This window comes from Lepidochelys kempii, chromosome 9, assembly GCF_965140285.1.
Source record: "Lepidochelys kempii isolate rLepKem1 chromosome 9, rLepKem1.hap1, whole genome shotgun sequence".
Classification (NCBI taxonomy): domain Eukaryota; kingdom Metazoa; phylum Chordata; order Testudines; family Cheloniidae; genus Lepidochelys; species Lepidochelys kempii.
Genome location: NC_136388.1, coordinates 80,998,406 through 81,013,985, shown reverse-complemented (window position 1 = coordinate 81,013,985; position 15,580 = coordinate 80,998,406). Strand labels below are relative to the sequence as shown.

At 42.8% G+C, this 15,580-nt stretch overlaps 1 protein-coding gene across 13 annotated transcripts in view; it reads right to left on the bottom strand.

Annotated features, from left to right (window-relative positions):
* The window catches only part of ARHGEF9 (Cdc42 guanine nucleotide exchange factor 9), a 308,240-nt gene that overhangs the window by 114,701 nt on the left and 177,959 nt on the right, over window positions 1-15,580 (bottom strand). Inside the window, exon 1 of one of the 13 annotated variants that reach the window (XM_073361045.2) lies at window positions 2,401-2,469. The exons of the other annotated variants lie outside the window; for them this stretch is intronic. Coding sequence (XP_073217146.1) covers window positions 2,401-2,457 — 57 coding nt within the window. The 5' untranslated portion in view covers window positions 2,458-2,469. Of the gene's footprint in view, window positions 1-2,400; window positions 2,470-15,580 lie in introns of those variants that run through there. 13 annotated transcript variants of the gene reach the window in all.

Here is a 15,580-nt window from a genome sequence, read left to right as displayed (position 1 = left end):
ATGTTCAATCAATTTTTCGGGGCATCCTTTTTGATCTGTGAGTGAGGCAAGGCAGAAGGCAGAAGATTAAGGAAGTGGACCACTGGTTAGGAAAGTGCTGTAAGACAGAGGAGTTTGGTTTTGTGGAACACTGGTCCCCCTTTTATGGGGAAATGGAGCTGTACAGTTTAGATGGCCTCCATCTCAGCAGAAGGGGAACCAATCCTTTTGGGGATGGGCTGGCTAGAGTAGTCAGAAGGGCATTAAACTAACCATAAAAGGGGAGGGTGAAACAAGGGAGCAAACCAAAACTCATTTAGCACAAAATCAAGATATTAAGAACAAAATTAATCAAGAAATGAAAGGACATGAAGAGAAGAAAAATGTTAATTGCCTGTACACCAATGCTAGGAGACTGGGTAAAAAACAAGAGGAACTGAAATTGCTCATTTCGGAGCATAAATTTGATGTGTTGGTATTACTGAAACCTCGTGGGTGATTTGCATGATTGGAATGCTAAAATTAACAAGTATAACCTATTTAGGAAGGATTGGTTAGGCAAAAGAGGAGAGGGACTCGTATTCTATGTCAAAAATGGCATTGTCTTTTTCCAAGTCACTGACAACTTGGAAGAATATGATCTTGAATGCTTATGGATCAATGTCCTAACAGATAACACACAAGATGGAGGACTAGTTGGTGTCTGCTACAGACCACAGGATGACTGGCTCCTTAAGCCCCTGTCTATTTCATGTAGGGTAAAAAAACTGAGTTTTCATAGGGGACTTCAATCTGAGTGACATATCCTGGAGGCCTCATGCTGCCAGTACTAAAACATCCTCAAAATTTCTAAATACTGTAGATGACAATTCTCTAACTCAAAAAGTGTTGCATCCGACATGGGGGAATTCCTTATTAGACCTTGTCTTGACAGATGAAGAGGAACTGATCACAGAACTAAACACAAGTAATCATGACTTGATCACATTTGTTATGTGCAAACGGAATGAATTCCAAACCAGTAATATATATACTTGGTGCTTTAAAAGGGCCAATTTCACAAAGTTGAAAACAATTTTGAGTCAAATCAGTTGGGAGAAATAATTTAAAACAACAAGTTGAGACAATAATTGGGGATTGTTTAAGAACATTTTATTAGATACCCAAAAAGCCACAATCAAGAAAGAAGGTCGTACTGGTTTAAAAAAAAACCCAACCAAGCTTAGAGGGAAAATGAAGATTAGCCGTAGGAACATTGGTTTGTATTACAGCAATGCCTGATGTCATAATCAGCCCAGAGGTCATAATCAGCCCAGGGCTCTATTGTGCTAGGCCAGGGTTCTATTGTGCTAGGCCCTGTACAAACATGGGATATAGGTCCTTCTCCAAAGATCTTACAATCTAATTTATGGATAGGCTGACAATAGTCTCCCCAGGGAAGTGGTGAAAGCCCTGAGATTACTTGGGGCATTTAAAACTAGACTGGACAATGCACTAATAAATGTGCAACAGCAATTGTCACGATTACAGTATCATTATTGTAAGCCCCATGTCAGAGAGTTGCTTCATCATCCAAATACTCTCTAAAAATCCCTGGTTTTGGAGCACTCATATATTTTCCAGTCACAGTACCATGTATACAGAGCAATCAGAATCACAATTCTCCAATCTCAATACCGTGGTATTCAGGTACTCTACATAGGTGAGCTCTACATTGCTACTCCTGTAGTATAGATATCATCTTCTCAGACTTTCCATCTCGCCCCTGACAACACCAGCCTCTGGTTTGCTTTCCTTGTACACACAGTGCTGAAAGCTCAGGGCAATTCTCCACAATAACTTCCTAGACTCCCTCTCCTTCCAGGTCAACACGCTGAAACAGTTTTGTCTTTCTGCTACTGTGTCTGTATGTGGGGTCTAGCTTTTTCCACCCTTCTTACTTAGCACTTAGAGTTCCTGAACCACATACTGGCATTCTCACTCTAATAGACAAAAAATAATCAGGCTTCCATTAAAGGCCATGGAAATTTAGCTCCTCAAATACCTCTTCCATCTTAATTCAGCTGCCCTATAAGGCAAGTGGAGTTTTCCAATGTTTTCAATGGGTAGAGAGTCAGGCCCTCAAGTAGCCCTAGTATAAATATTTATATTCAATATATTCCCAAAGTCTGCAATGTATTTAAATAAAGGAGTCTGCAAAACAACAGATTTCAACTCAAGCCATTATTTTCTCAGGACTAGAACTTGCAGAAATAACCTCCAGGCTCTCTTCCACTAGGGCCTCATAGAGCAACTGGGGAGTGAGTTATTCAGTTCTTGCAGGAGTGTCCATTTTATAAATTAAAACATGTATCCTTTGTTGTTGGGGTTCGTTTGTTTGAGCGTGATACTGAGCACACCCTGGAATAGAAAGAGTCTTACCTGATGCATCACGCCTGTTATATACAGGACCTGTTTCTTCTCCCTGCCAATTTCCATTCATCTCCACTTCCTGGTTTCAGCTGAGATAAGCAGTAGAATTAACCAAAACACAGTAATGCATTTGCGTGTGTGTGTGTCTGTGTGGGTGCACGTGCACCACATATCAATGCCCTCTACTGGAAGGAATCGGAACAGCTCAAATGTACGTCATCGGCCAGTGGTTCTCAAACTTATTTGATCGTGTTCCCCCGCCCCTCCGTGCTTCTTTGTGTCTGTAGTAACTTGTGCTCCCTCCTCCTGCCACACAAATCCATATACCAATAAAACAAATCAATGTGCGCCCCTCATTAAATATTAAAAACAGTAAGGCATTGATTCAAAGAGAGCCAACAATTCATTGTAATAAGAGCAAAAGCAAAATTGCAACTGCGGTCGATGCTTACAATTCAATGTGCACACCTCCTCGTAGCAGACGGATTAACGTACAGATAGCAACGACTCTGTATAATGCTATTCAAGCTTAGCAGAAATCCATCAAAATGCACAGCACCATCTCGAGTCAAATGCACTGCTCCATTGGAGGACTGCTATGTCAGGAGGAATCAACTTTGCTAGTTATTCATTGCTGTGGGCAAAATGTGCACAGTAAATTTTTTTCCCTACATCTTCTCACGCCGCCCCAGAATACATTCAGCACCTCTCCAAAGGGGCCCGCCCTCCAGTTTGAGAACCTCTGTCATATGCCTTGCACTAGTGACTGCTACTGGAGATTCTCCTTTGTTTCCCAGGGCCAAGCCCACCCTGTGCTTTTGGAGCAAGAACATCCTTCCTCCTCAGCACTGTGAATTTCTGAGTGGCCTTGCTGTACAGCACAGCAACAACTGTGAAATTCCTAGGGGAGCAGAGATTTGTTACGGAGAAAAGAAAATTCTTGCAGTCTTAAGGCATGTGCAGACAGCACGATGCATTAGAAATCTCACAAGAAAACCGGTTCTTACAAGTACTCCAGCCTGAATTCCAGGCAAACAAAAATTGTGGCGCCGATTCAAGAAAGCACTTATGCACGTGCTTAAGCCCATCTCTATTCAGAAAAACATGTGCTTACATGGTCCCAGAAATAGGGCTGCTTTCCTGAATAGGGACCTAAACTCAGACTGGATTTTGGAATCCTATCTGAACCCCAGTGCTGATCTCTGCGCTGTGGGCTGACCCACACAAATGTAACACAGGTCACCATTGTATGCAGTGCTCTTTCTCTTACAGTGGTCTGTGTTGTTGAGAAGCTCTGCAGTATGACGCGCAAATTCTTTATTTTGCTGCATTTGCCATTTTCCTAATCCACCCCATCCTTCCATTTCCCAAATCCCCTCCTGTCCTTCTGCTGCTTTCCATTTATTTCAGTGCTATTCCTTGCACGTTTGCAGAAGCATTTCAGTTGCTCTGGCCCTTTTGAACTTGCGAAATTAATTTAAAAAGACTGCAGATTTCACCCGCCCTTTTCAAATATCTTCAAGACTTTTTCTTAACACAGTGAGGGGTTCAAAAACCAAATTAATTTCAATCGGCTATGTCTTCAGCTTCTTGGTTTGCAGCTTTTTTCTTTTCTTTCTTCTAAAGCGTAATATTTTGGAGCTATTACCCTGGACTGCAGATGTCCATCTGGTTAGCTGTTCAGCAAACACTTTGGTCAGTATCTACAATATTTTTGCAGCTGCTTTCATACAATGTTATGGCTTTTAAAGTAACAGCCCTGGAGGCTGAATGGGAGTAGTGGGGAACTGTACCAACAGCAGTTCTCAGAAGCATTCTATCTATGAAAGAGTGAAGCAGGCACTGAGTGGGTCCTATACTTTCTTTTTCAAAATGCAGCATGTGTTTGGTTTAGAGTCAGCCCTAGGAAGGCCAGCTGTTGGTGTTCAGCAGGGCTCCCCCAGAACTGCACACACTGATAACCCTAGTGGCTGAGTGATAACCCCTGTTTTCCTCAGCAATAACCCTAGCTCCTGAGTGATAACTCCATTGCCCTCGAGTGATATACTTCATGATAACCCCAGCTGCTGCTGAGTGAGCAGATAAAAATGCAGGAGCAGTGGGAGAAAACTGACAGAACACCCAAATATGCAGCCCTGGCCATGATGAATGTTCCCCTAGGATTAATCTGTTAAAAAAAACAAAACTACTATTGTATCAGCCAATGGCCTTGGGACTTCTGTGTGATGAAACAAGCATAATGTTTGCCTTGCTTGAAAAGGACAGCAGTATCAGCAAGAAGCAATCACACCAGTCAGAATGCCTGGCAGTTCTAGAACTCCTTCATTCCAAAGCACCCTGCAGTCCTTACACAGGCAGAATTCCCACTCACTTCACTTAGGGTGTTGCTCACACAAGGACTGCAGGATTGAACCCAGATATGCAGGGATCCTTTTAGCCCTTCCTCTCTAAAGTATCGCCACTTCTAAGATGGAACCTGGCAACCCTTTAATAGCTCATCACACCACTACACCAACATTTTGAGGCAGGAAATGAAGAAGAATCCTAGATACTAACAATTCTCAAACTATCATCCTGGGATCACTGCTGGTCCACAGAGCATTTGCTGGTAGTCTACAGAGAGCTGGCTGGTCACATGGTGCTGCCTCTCCTTGTTTCCAGCAGCTAAATCTCATTAAAAGACAGCTAAAATATACTCATTGTTTCCTTAATGCTACTTTGCACATAAACAGTTTCTGCGGTTCCTACCAGAATATTATCTGAAGGATAATGGGAGGCGGTCACATGATCACAAATAGCAGGTGAGGTGTCTACCAGATTCTCTAGTAGGTTGTGGTCCATGCTGTGAAAAAGTATGTGAATCACAGCTATTTCCAGTTAAAACTGAAGGAGGGGGGATGTAGGGACGTGGAATGTAGTTACCTGAGTAAGAATTTGGTCAGCACATGGCAACTTAACACCTTGACTTGCACACAAGCTTTAATTACCACAGCTGATCAGAATCTTCGTTTTGTGACTCATGCACAACATAGATAGGAAACTTTCAATTTTTCTCCCTCCTGATTTACTTTTATTAACATATTTCCATGGCTGCATTCTCAGTGGGGATGGGCCAACCTGTGAAGTTTTGATCCAGTTTTGAATTTTCCCCAAAGTTTGAAGGGGGTGGTCCAAATCCAAGATTCCATTTTGGACCCATCTCTTATCAATACTGACTCCATTTCCTGAGGGGAAGCAAAACGAAGTAGAGCTGGTCAAAAAAATTTGAACAAACTGATTTTTTGGGGGGTTTGGGGTTTTTTTTCTTTCTTTCTTGTTGAAAAATGGCCTCTTTTTTAAAAACAAAAAATTTCACAAAACAAAAAAGCTGCTGAATTTTTTAAATCTTTTGGTTTTCATTAAGACTTTTGTAACATTTTTTATTGAAAACACTGAAATGGCTATTGAAACTTTTCATTTATCAAAACAAAAAAGCTTTTCATAACCATTGCATAATGGTTTGGATAAAAGAAGACATTTAATTTAAAAAATGCCCGCATTTTCAAAATACCTCAAAATGAGTCCATTTTGAGTGCTGCAAAGTGGAAATAACTTAGAAATTTAAATGTTTCCATTATTTATTTTTACTAGTTCTAAATATGAGTAATTAATGTGATCCCACTGGTGTCACATACCTCTACTGTATCAATTCAGAGCTCTGCTTACAACACCATCTTGTCAAATTACTCTATAATTAAGGTTTCAGAGTAACAGCCGTGTTAGTCTGTATTCGCAAAAAGAAAAGGAGTACTTGTGGCACCTTAGAGACAAATTTGTTAGTCTCTAAGGTGCCACAAGTACTCCTTTTCTTTCTATAATTAAGGACAGTTAATGGTTAGTTATGGTTTTGCCAGGGATACTGAACAACTCTAGTTAACCTGACAGAATTTGTTATATTCGTAAAACATGAACTAGAGCAATGCAACAGGTGGAAAATCCAGTGTCAAGTCCTGAGGTCCTGTTTGAATCAGGACCTTTGAACCTGTTTGAGCAAGAAGCTGAAGATTCTTTAGGAGACAAGTGTAGTGATCCTACTTACAAAAGGTTTGGAAGTTCAGTTCAGAAGAGGACTGGGAGGGTCAGAGGGATCTCAGAACCTTCTCTAAACTATCTGACCTTTTGAGTTTGCAGAACTGGCTGGATATCTCTTAGGGCAGGCTATTTTAGAGAGATTCCTGGTGGCAGCCATTCTTATTGTGCTGCAGCAGCTTTCATTCCTGGACACTAGTAGGAACCAAACTGAAATAAAAAGTACAGCTGAGATTTGGGGCAAAAATTCAGGTGAGTTATCAAAAAGTATACTGCCATCTCCAGTAATTAACACAACTACATAGCAAGCTTGAGGTCAGACAAGTAAAAATATATCATAGAATAACTATCTGTCTCCTCTATGCAGTAATGGCAAATAAGAAGTCTAATGAATGCACCTTATTGATGTGTATATTTAGAAAGCATGTGCATCTATTAGCTTAGTGGCCTCTGCCTTTAGGCCAGGGTGTGGCATCAGTATCAAGTTGGTGATGTACAAAGTTGCGACAGGAACTGCTTTCTCTGTGTATTGCATGCTGAAGTCTGCTGCTGTATATTCCTACTAAACTAGGACAGGCTAGTTAGTTATTTGCTTATCCTTGGACAATGATTGTTTCTAGTAAGATATGGACTCTAACCCTGCTCTCAGAGGAAGCAGGAAAGGATCAACCCCAGAACGTTTTATCCAACCGCCTTAGATTTTAGTGGGCTGGATAAAACTGGACCCAAATCTACACAGATTCAACACCCAACTGATGAGACTTTTCAAGAACAGAACCAACGCAGTCTGGAAATAAAGACGGAGCTGTCCTTTACGTCTCTGCTTTCAACCAGCTCCTAGGACTGAAAGGGTGAGGACCAGTCACTCATCAACAGGGCATCCCCAATCAATGCCTCGGTCCATCGCTATTCCCCAGCTCTGGCTCCTAATGACAGACTTCCTTTTTGTTGTTGCTATAAATAACTCTAAAATGCTACAGAACAAAGGCAGGGTGCAAAGGTTCAGCTGCAGCCAGTTGAATGGATAGTGCTGAACACAGTTGCATTTACATTAAAGCCACGGCAGCTGAAAGCTTCAACATAGAGCCCTGCCAACTCATTTGTTCTCATCTCTCCCGTTTTCCGTTCTCTCCCGAGGTGCTCATGCAGTATTGGGTTTGAGACAGGCACAGTGCCCAATACTGCTCCTGCTGAAGATAATGGCAAATCGCCTATTGACTTTGATGGAAGCAGTATCAGGCCCATTGTGTTGGCAAGCTTTCCCGCGCTGCTATAGCTGTGCCAATGCACAGCAGTCCCAACTTGGAGCACTCCCTGCTATTCCAGTCTAGGTCACCCATCAACCAATAGCCCTCCTGGTACTGCCCAAACTCCAACTGCAACACTCATTATGATTCTGTATGTCCGTGCATCTCTGTTCTGGCCTGCAATACCTCTGCTTTCTAAAACCTCCGTAGCCCTCCTGATGGCTTCCAAGTTCATGTCACAGTATGAGTGTGGTGACATAGCGAAGCCATCAAATCTCCCTTATTGAGCAGACTGAGCCCACCAAAAACTGTCAAGAACTAAAGCGGTATAAGAATCCATTGCAAACATCCAAATCCCTTGATATTGTTCCAGCAATATTACCAGCAAAATTCTTCTCCTCTTGAATAAATATCCAATTATATTTGTCTTTAAATGTCTTTTCCACAACTTTCCCAATCCCTCCCATTGTACGGAAACATTCCCACCAAATCGCCTTCAAACTCTGGTGGGGGAATGCTAGTGGCTTGGGCTAAAAGCTTGAGAAACTTTCCTTCACAGGCTGATACTTTCCAAGTAATTCCTCTTTGCTGTTAAATAATTCAAGGCCACTGGAAAGGTCATAAATATAGCAAGCAACAGAAAAACTGACTCAGGGCTGGACATGGGAGTTCTGGACTCCAAGGCCCTTGTGGATTGCAAAGAGCAAGGACTGAAATGAGAGACTTGGGTTTGAAGAAGACCATTTCTAGTCACAAGGGACAATGATTTGGATGCCTACATGCTACTCCTAGGGGACACTGGTCTCAGTCCGGTTGCATGCAGACAGATGTCCAACACCACAATTGGCACTAATCACCTCCCTTATTGGCACCCATTAGCCAAGATGTCAATGAACAAATGGTCATGGGCTATGCAATGAGCTATCCTTTCACTGGCAGAAGTTAGCCCTACAGAACAGGGTTGAGGCACTTTGCAAGGTAGGATAGAGGATGCGTGAACTTCTTGCCTGAGAGCTAGCAGTATGTCTGTCTTCAGGATACACAGAACATTTCAGTTTCCAGGGCAAGACTCTAATACTTTTCTATTACAAACTTAAACAAACCACTTGTGACCCAACTGAGCTAAAATATTCCTTGTAAACTGTCTTGGTTTAAAAAACACAAAGTTTCCCTGCAAATCAGAAAGCAATGCCAAGGCAGAGAGGGCTGGGTTAGTCATCAACTTCCTTGCGGGGGCAGCAATTTATTTGTAATTCATTTAAGCTCTTCAGAAGATCAAGATCAGATATTCCAACCGACCTTCACCTATCTGGCTTCCTAACACATCATTTAATAATTAATATGATATTATTTATTTTATTCTGTCATATTATAATTATATATGTATTTAGAATCACCAGCTAAACAGGTACATGGAATCACAAGGACTCCACTTTGATCACCTGTCTGGTGCCTTTCAGTCTCAATTCCCTCTAATATTAAATCAGGTCATTTTTTACCTTCTGGCTTTTCTGCACAGATGCCACAGGAGCTGTGGAAAACTTTCACTTTCCATGGGAAACCCTGAGACTCAAAGGTGGGTACCTCAGATGTAAGAGTCCTGTACCACACCTGCTGCCTTGGATTAGTTTTTGTATGAGCTAGGTTGTCAGGTCTTCAGGGTATCGTGTAATTCTGCAATGTTATATAAATAAGTAATAAGAATAATTAAATAAATAACTCTGGGCTAAAACCTGGTTCATAAAGTGGTGGCAGCCTGGGTTTTTACAGATTCAACTCTTTACAAATTTGAAAGAAAGAAAGAAAGAAAGAAAGAAAGAAAGAAAGAAAGAAAGAAAGAAAGAAAGAAAGAAAGAAAGAAAGAAAGAAAGAAAGAAAGATTGTCTGAGGCTTCCCTATCACAAAGGGGTTTAATTGTTTAATTTTCCAAAATCCCTGGTATGGTTGCTTGATAACAGAAAAACCATCAAAGACTAAATCTGATTCTTCTACCACTTGCACCACTTTGAAACCAGCATCACTCCCGTGGAATTACTTCTGGTTTATAAAAAGAAAAGGAGTACTTGTGACACCTTAGAGACTAACCAATTTATTTGAGCATGAGCTTTCACCATCTTCATGCATCCGATGAAGTGAGCTGTAGCTCACAAAAGCTCATGCTCAAATAAATTGGTTAGTCTCTAAGGTGCCCCACGTACTCCTTTTCTTTTTGCGAATACAGACTAACACGGCTGTTACTCTGAAACCTGCCTTCTGGTTTATACTAGTGAAAAAGAGATCAGAATCAGCCCCTCTGGTTCCAGGGTAGGGGTGGCCTATCTTCCCTAGAAAACTCTTGCTATGAGGTTGTATTTCAGAGGCATACAGAGAATGGAGGGAGCCCTCAGAAGTTTAGGGAGAGTCTGTTCATTCTTGGGTAATTGCCCAACCATTTCAATGCCTATCTAATCCAAACCGGATTCTTCCATTGCTAATCACAACAAAGTAACACCAATGGCATCGTATTCAACACTGTAACATATTACCGTTAACAACTAATAATCTGTAATAGACATGCACATGCTTCCCACCTGCCCATGCCCACAGCCATGCCCATCAAACCCATAGACAAACCCATGCAAATACATATGCGCATACTCATACACACAAAACACACACACTCATGCAATCTGTTCCATCTGAGCATTGGAGGACCATGTAACATATCACAATTCCCTCTTAGGATGCAGTGTTTACGGAATTTATCATAGATCCGTTGCATTATATATGGTACTATGACTTTGAAGGATGGTTTACCGAGACAAAAAATATAAAATATGGTTCCTCCCCTTAAGAGCTAAATGAGATGGAGCTAGAGGATGAAATTATCCATAGGATGAGATCTGCTCTCCGGGACACAAATTTAAATCTGAAGCTACTCCACTAACTTCCTTTGGGCCAGATCTTGCTCTCAGCTACAAAGTGGAGTTTCTCCACATTTACCTTGGTATATCTGAGAGCAGGATCTGACTCAAAAGAAGGGGTTGGAAAAGGAGAGACAAGGGCTAAAGCAAAGAAACACCATGTGTAATATTATAACCAATAGGAGTCATATGCGTTCTGATATTTTAATCAGCGACTGCAAGAGATTAAAAGTGCATTTTGACAGTTAATTAGGGTTGCCAATTTTCTAATTGCACAAAACCGAACACCCTTGCCCCACCCCTGCCGTGCCCCTTCCCAAGGTCCCACCCTAACCCACCCCCCACTCACTCCAACCCCCCCCTTCTTCGCTTGCTCTCCCTCACCCTCACTCACTTTCACTGGGCTGGGGCAGGGGGTTGGGGTGCAGGAGGGGATACGGGCTGTCTGAGGGCGCTCAGAGCTGAGGTAGGGGGTTGGGGTAGAGAAGAGGGGGCGGGGTTTGGGAGGGAGTTAGGGTGCGGGAGGAGGTTCTGACTTGGGGCAGAGGGTTCAGGGTGCGGGCTCCAGCTGGGTGGCGCTTACCTCAGGTGGCTCCTGATCAGTGGCGCAGCGGGGCTAAGGCAGGCTCCCTGCCAACGCTGGCTCTGCACTGCTCCTGGAAGAGGCCAGCATGTCTGGCCCCTAGGTGGAGGCCAGCCAGGCCTCTCTGCATGGTGCACACTGCCCGCACCCGTTGGTGCCATCCCCACAGCTCCCATTGGCCGCAGCTCCCAGCCAATGGGAACTGCGGAGACAGTGCTCGGGGCAGGGACAGCATGCGGAGCTTCCCTGGCTGCCCCTGCGTCTAGGGGCCAGACATGCCAGCTGCTTCCAGGAGCAATGCAGAGCCAAGATAGGCAGGGAACCTGTCTTAGCCCCGCTGCACCGCTGACCAGACTTTTATCGGCCTGGTCAGCAGTGCTAACTGGAGGCGTTCCGGTCGAAAACCGGATGCCTGGTAACCCTACACTTAATCCGATTTAATAATCTGTCTCAGACACTGCTCTAGTCTTTGGGCCTTTAGATTTGGAAGTCCAGATCTGCATCTGCAATAAAAGGGTCCTCTTTCTTTGCCTGACTCACTACAAAACCATCTGATCATTCCAGATACCTAGCACTTCTATTATCTCTTCTATTTTCATACTGAGTTGGCTTGGTGCATTTCTAAAAAGCACTTAAGTGGGAAAAGTTACTTCACTGTTACTTCAATGGGAGGGATTTTTCCTCCCATGACTGATATGAAAAGAGACCCTTGGGTGGTGCATTAACTAGCCAGTTTCCCACACTGCCACCAACACCAATCAGCTCTTGTAGACAAAAAATACATAAGCACATCTTCCAGAAACTTGGAACAAACCAGACAGTAATACAATGCCAGAACAAAACCCAGCTTTCCTATTAGGTGCCAGGAAAATTCTCTGCCACTCAGTCCTCTTCATAGTGTGGGTATTTATTTATTTGTTATTTAGATTTGAGCAATGTTCTCTGTCATGTCTCAGGTCCGTATACAAAATATGCAAACACATTTCACTGAGCCTTAATGACCAATCAATTCACACTCAGTCAGTCCAGTGGGAGAAGTGAATTCCAGAGGAGTGTATTCTCCCCTGAGAAACCTTGGCCATCAGCCTCTTGACATTTAAATCCAAGGGTTGCTATCTTGTGCACAACAGATGCAAGAGAGGTTCACAGCGTGAGAGGAGAGAGGTGACTCCCAGATAACTGGAACTCCAGCCAGCCACAGTTTTATAGATCAAAATCCACACTTTAAAATGTACCCAGAAAGGGATTAGAAACAACTCTGGTGGCAGGAAGACTGGTGCAATTATTTTCTGTTCGGCTGGTACCGCCTAACAGATGGGGGTGGCTGCATTCTGCGCTACACGTCACTTTCTAGAGGACTTTAAGCAGAGCTCCACAAAAAGTGCATTAGAGTGATCCAGTCTAGAACAGGACAATGCAGAGGTAGTCGTGCTAAGCTCAGGACCCACAAGAAAAAGTCAACTATAAGTCTGACATATGCAGTATTGTTGTAGCCATGTTGGTTCCAGGATATTAGAGTGAGAAGATGGGTGAGGTAATATCGTTTGTTGGACCAACTTCTTTTGTTGAGAGAGCAAGCTTTCGAGCTTACACAGAGCTCTTCCTCAGGTTTGGGAAACCTACATAAGGCTTGTCTACACTTACATTTTACTGCGCTCTAACTTGCTGGCTCGGGGGTGTGAAAAATCACCACCCCCCCCTGAGCGCAGCAAGTCAGAGAGCTTTAAAGTGCTAGTATAGACAGGCTCCAAGGGCTGGAAGCTGCGCCCCCAGTGCTCAGAGCTAATCCCCTCGTGGAGGTGGATTACCAGGAGCGCTGGGAGAACTCTCTCCCAGCGACCACACTCACACTTCCAAGCGCTGCCGGGGGAGCGCTTTGAAGTTTCCAACGTAGCCATGCTCTCAGAGTGCCACAGCTAAATACAAGGTGGAACAGATTGTTTAGCATAAGTCGTTAACACATATTTCAGGGGACCATTCATGGTGAAGTGGCCCGTTAACACCTCTCCAGTCACATGGGGAAAAGGAAAAAGAGGGGAAGACAGCTGGGGTGGGAGGTTGTTAGGGAGTTATAGATTGTTGTAATAAGCCATAAATCCAGTGTCTCTATTCAGTCCATGATTTCTCGTGTCTGGCAAAGTTATGAATTTAAGCTCCCAGGCTCATCTATTGAAAGTGTTGTGCAGGTTTCCTTTGAGGATGAGGACAGGTAGGTCAGATATAGAGTGATCTCTTTGTGAAAAGTGTTCACCCACAGATGATATGGTGTTTGTCTTTTATCATTTTCCTGTGTGAGTTCATCTGAGAGCATAGTGGTTGTCTGGTTTCACCCACATAATTGCTATTGGGGTATTTAGTGCACTGGATGAGGTACATCACATGTTGTGATAGGCATGTGTAGGACCCATGGATCTTGAAAAGATGTATATGTGTGAGGGGGGAGGTATTGATCATTGTACTGTGGAGATATGTGCAGATCTTGCATCTGTTTCTGGCAGGGTCTGGTGCCACTTTGAGTTGGTGTGTCCTGGTCTGTGGGGAGCTTGCTTCTGATGATGAGATTGCAGAAGTTGTTTGAAGGTCAGAAGAAGGGGTTCAGGAAAGATTTCTTTCAGGATGGGGTCCCCATCAACTATGGGTTGTAGTTGTTTGATGGTAACCTATATGGGTTCCAGTGTGGGGTGGTAGGTGACAACTAGGGGTATGCGGTCAGAGGCAGGTTATTTCTCTGTTGAAGCATGTTCTCTTGGGGTTTCAATACTTTTGAAGATATAAGCCCTAGCCCTTTCCTGTAATCATTAGACTGACTCCCTCTCTTTAAAACTAGAAATGCTTTAAAAAATTATAATTGATGCAATGTAACCTTTTCTTTTTCTTAATTTAAACATTTTCCTTCCATATTACATACCCAAACCCAACAGTACTGCACTAATGCAAGAAACCTAGAAAATGAAACTGACTAAAACCAGAAAGTGAAATTGACCAAACCTAGTTTCACTGTCCAAGCTGAGTGAAATACAAAGGTAAACAAATACCATTGATGGTGAAAATATTAGATTTTTAAAAATCCTTCCTTTAGAGTGCACTAAGTGTTAATAACACAGGCTTTTAAAAAGTATATTATATTAAATTGGCAATCTTCCTTCCACCTGTGCCTTGCATAGAAATTTCTTCTGATTGTTTTTAAACACCACTGCTCATCCCCACTGATTACAAACATCTTAGCAGATCTATCAGCTCTCCACAAGATGGATTTTGTTAATTCTAACCAGGCACAGGAGCAATGAAATCAGAGCAATACCAGCCCCCAAAGCTATGATGCTTCTTGTTTTGTTGCTGCAGAGCTCAATGGCTATTGTTGAAAAGGTAGCTCTGTTTGCCGCCTTGTCTTGAACAATACCAGAGTGCGCAGGGCACAATGGGCACCTTACATACAAAACCAGGGATAGTTCAGAGTGACACAACAAGGTAATTCTTTGATTAAAACCTGCAGGGAGTTTTCTGCCTTTTTTTTTTTAGTCCTGTGTCTAAGTCTTCCCCTCTCAATGGTATTTCTAGAAAATTAGTGGCTACAGTTTGCACTAAGAACTATAGCTTTTGTTGCTTTGATTAATTTCCAAACCTGACTGTTAGGAAGAGCTTTGTTTTTGTTTTGTTTTATGTGCAACAAAAAAAAATGGTTCAATCATTATCCCATGCTCAGAGGTTTAAGCAAAGGATAACAAGGGCCACAAGAACATGTGAACACACATCACCCAGTTCCCCACTCCCATCAAGACAAGCCTCTTGGTTTGCCTCCTTTCATTGTGTTCATGATACAGAGAAAGCAAACAGTTCATCTTTAGCTGCAAATGCAGATATTAGCCACAAGCAGTGGGGAGAGCGGGGAATAGTGCAGCCTACCAGGAGGATTAGCATATTAATAAACCAGGAACATACCACATTTAAACAAAAATGGGGGAAGGACAAGACTGGGAAGACTTGGGGTGGATGGTCAGATGGATGGGTGCGAGGCATATCGGATACCTGTCAAAGCTGTCAGTATATCATTGGCTTTAGAAAACAACTTGCCAGCCTCATGTACAAGGGAGACAGGAATAGAAAGTGTTTTGATTAAGACAGGCCAGAGCATAGGCTGTCCTTCTCATTCCATCACCATTCCCAGTCCACACATACTAATAGCCTGGTTTGTTAGCTTTCCAAAAGCTAGCTGAACTCTTTCTGACGCCCACTCGCTTCTAACTGCACAAACATCCAGCTCAGCAGATTCTTCTCTTTTCTTCTTCGTCATTTTCTTATGAAAAGAAGGAGAAGAAAACGACAAGGAAAATTTCCATTCAATAGACTATCAATCCGGCTCCATGTCGCAAGCTGACATTCTAGGGTTT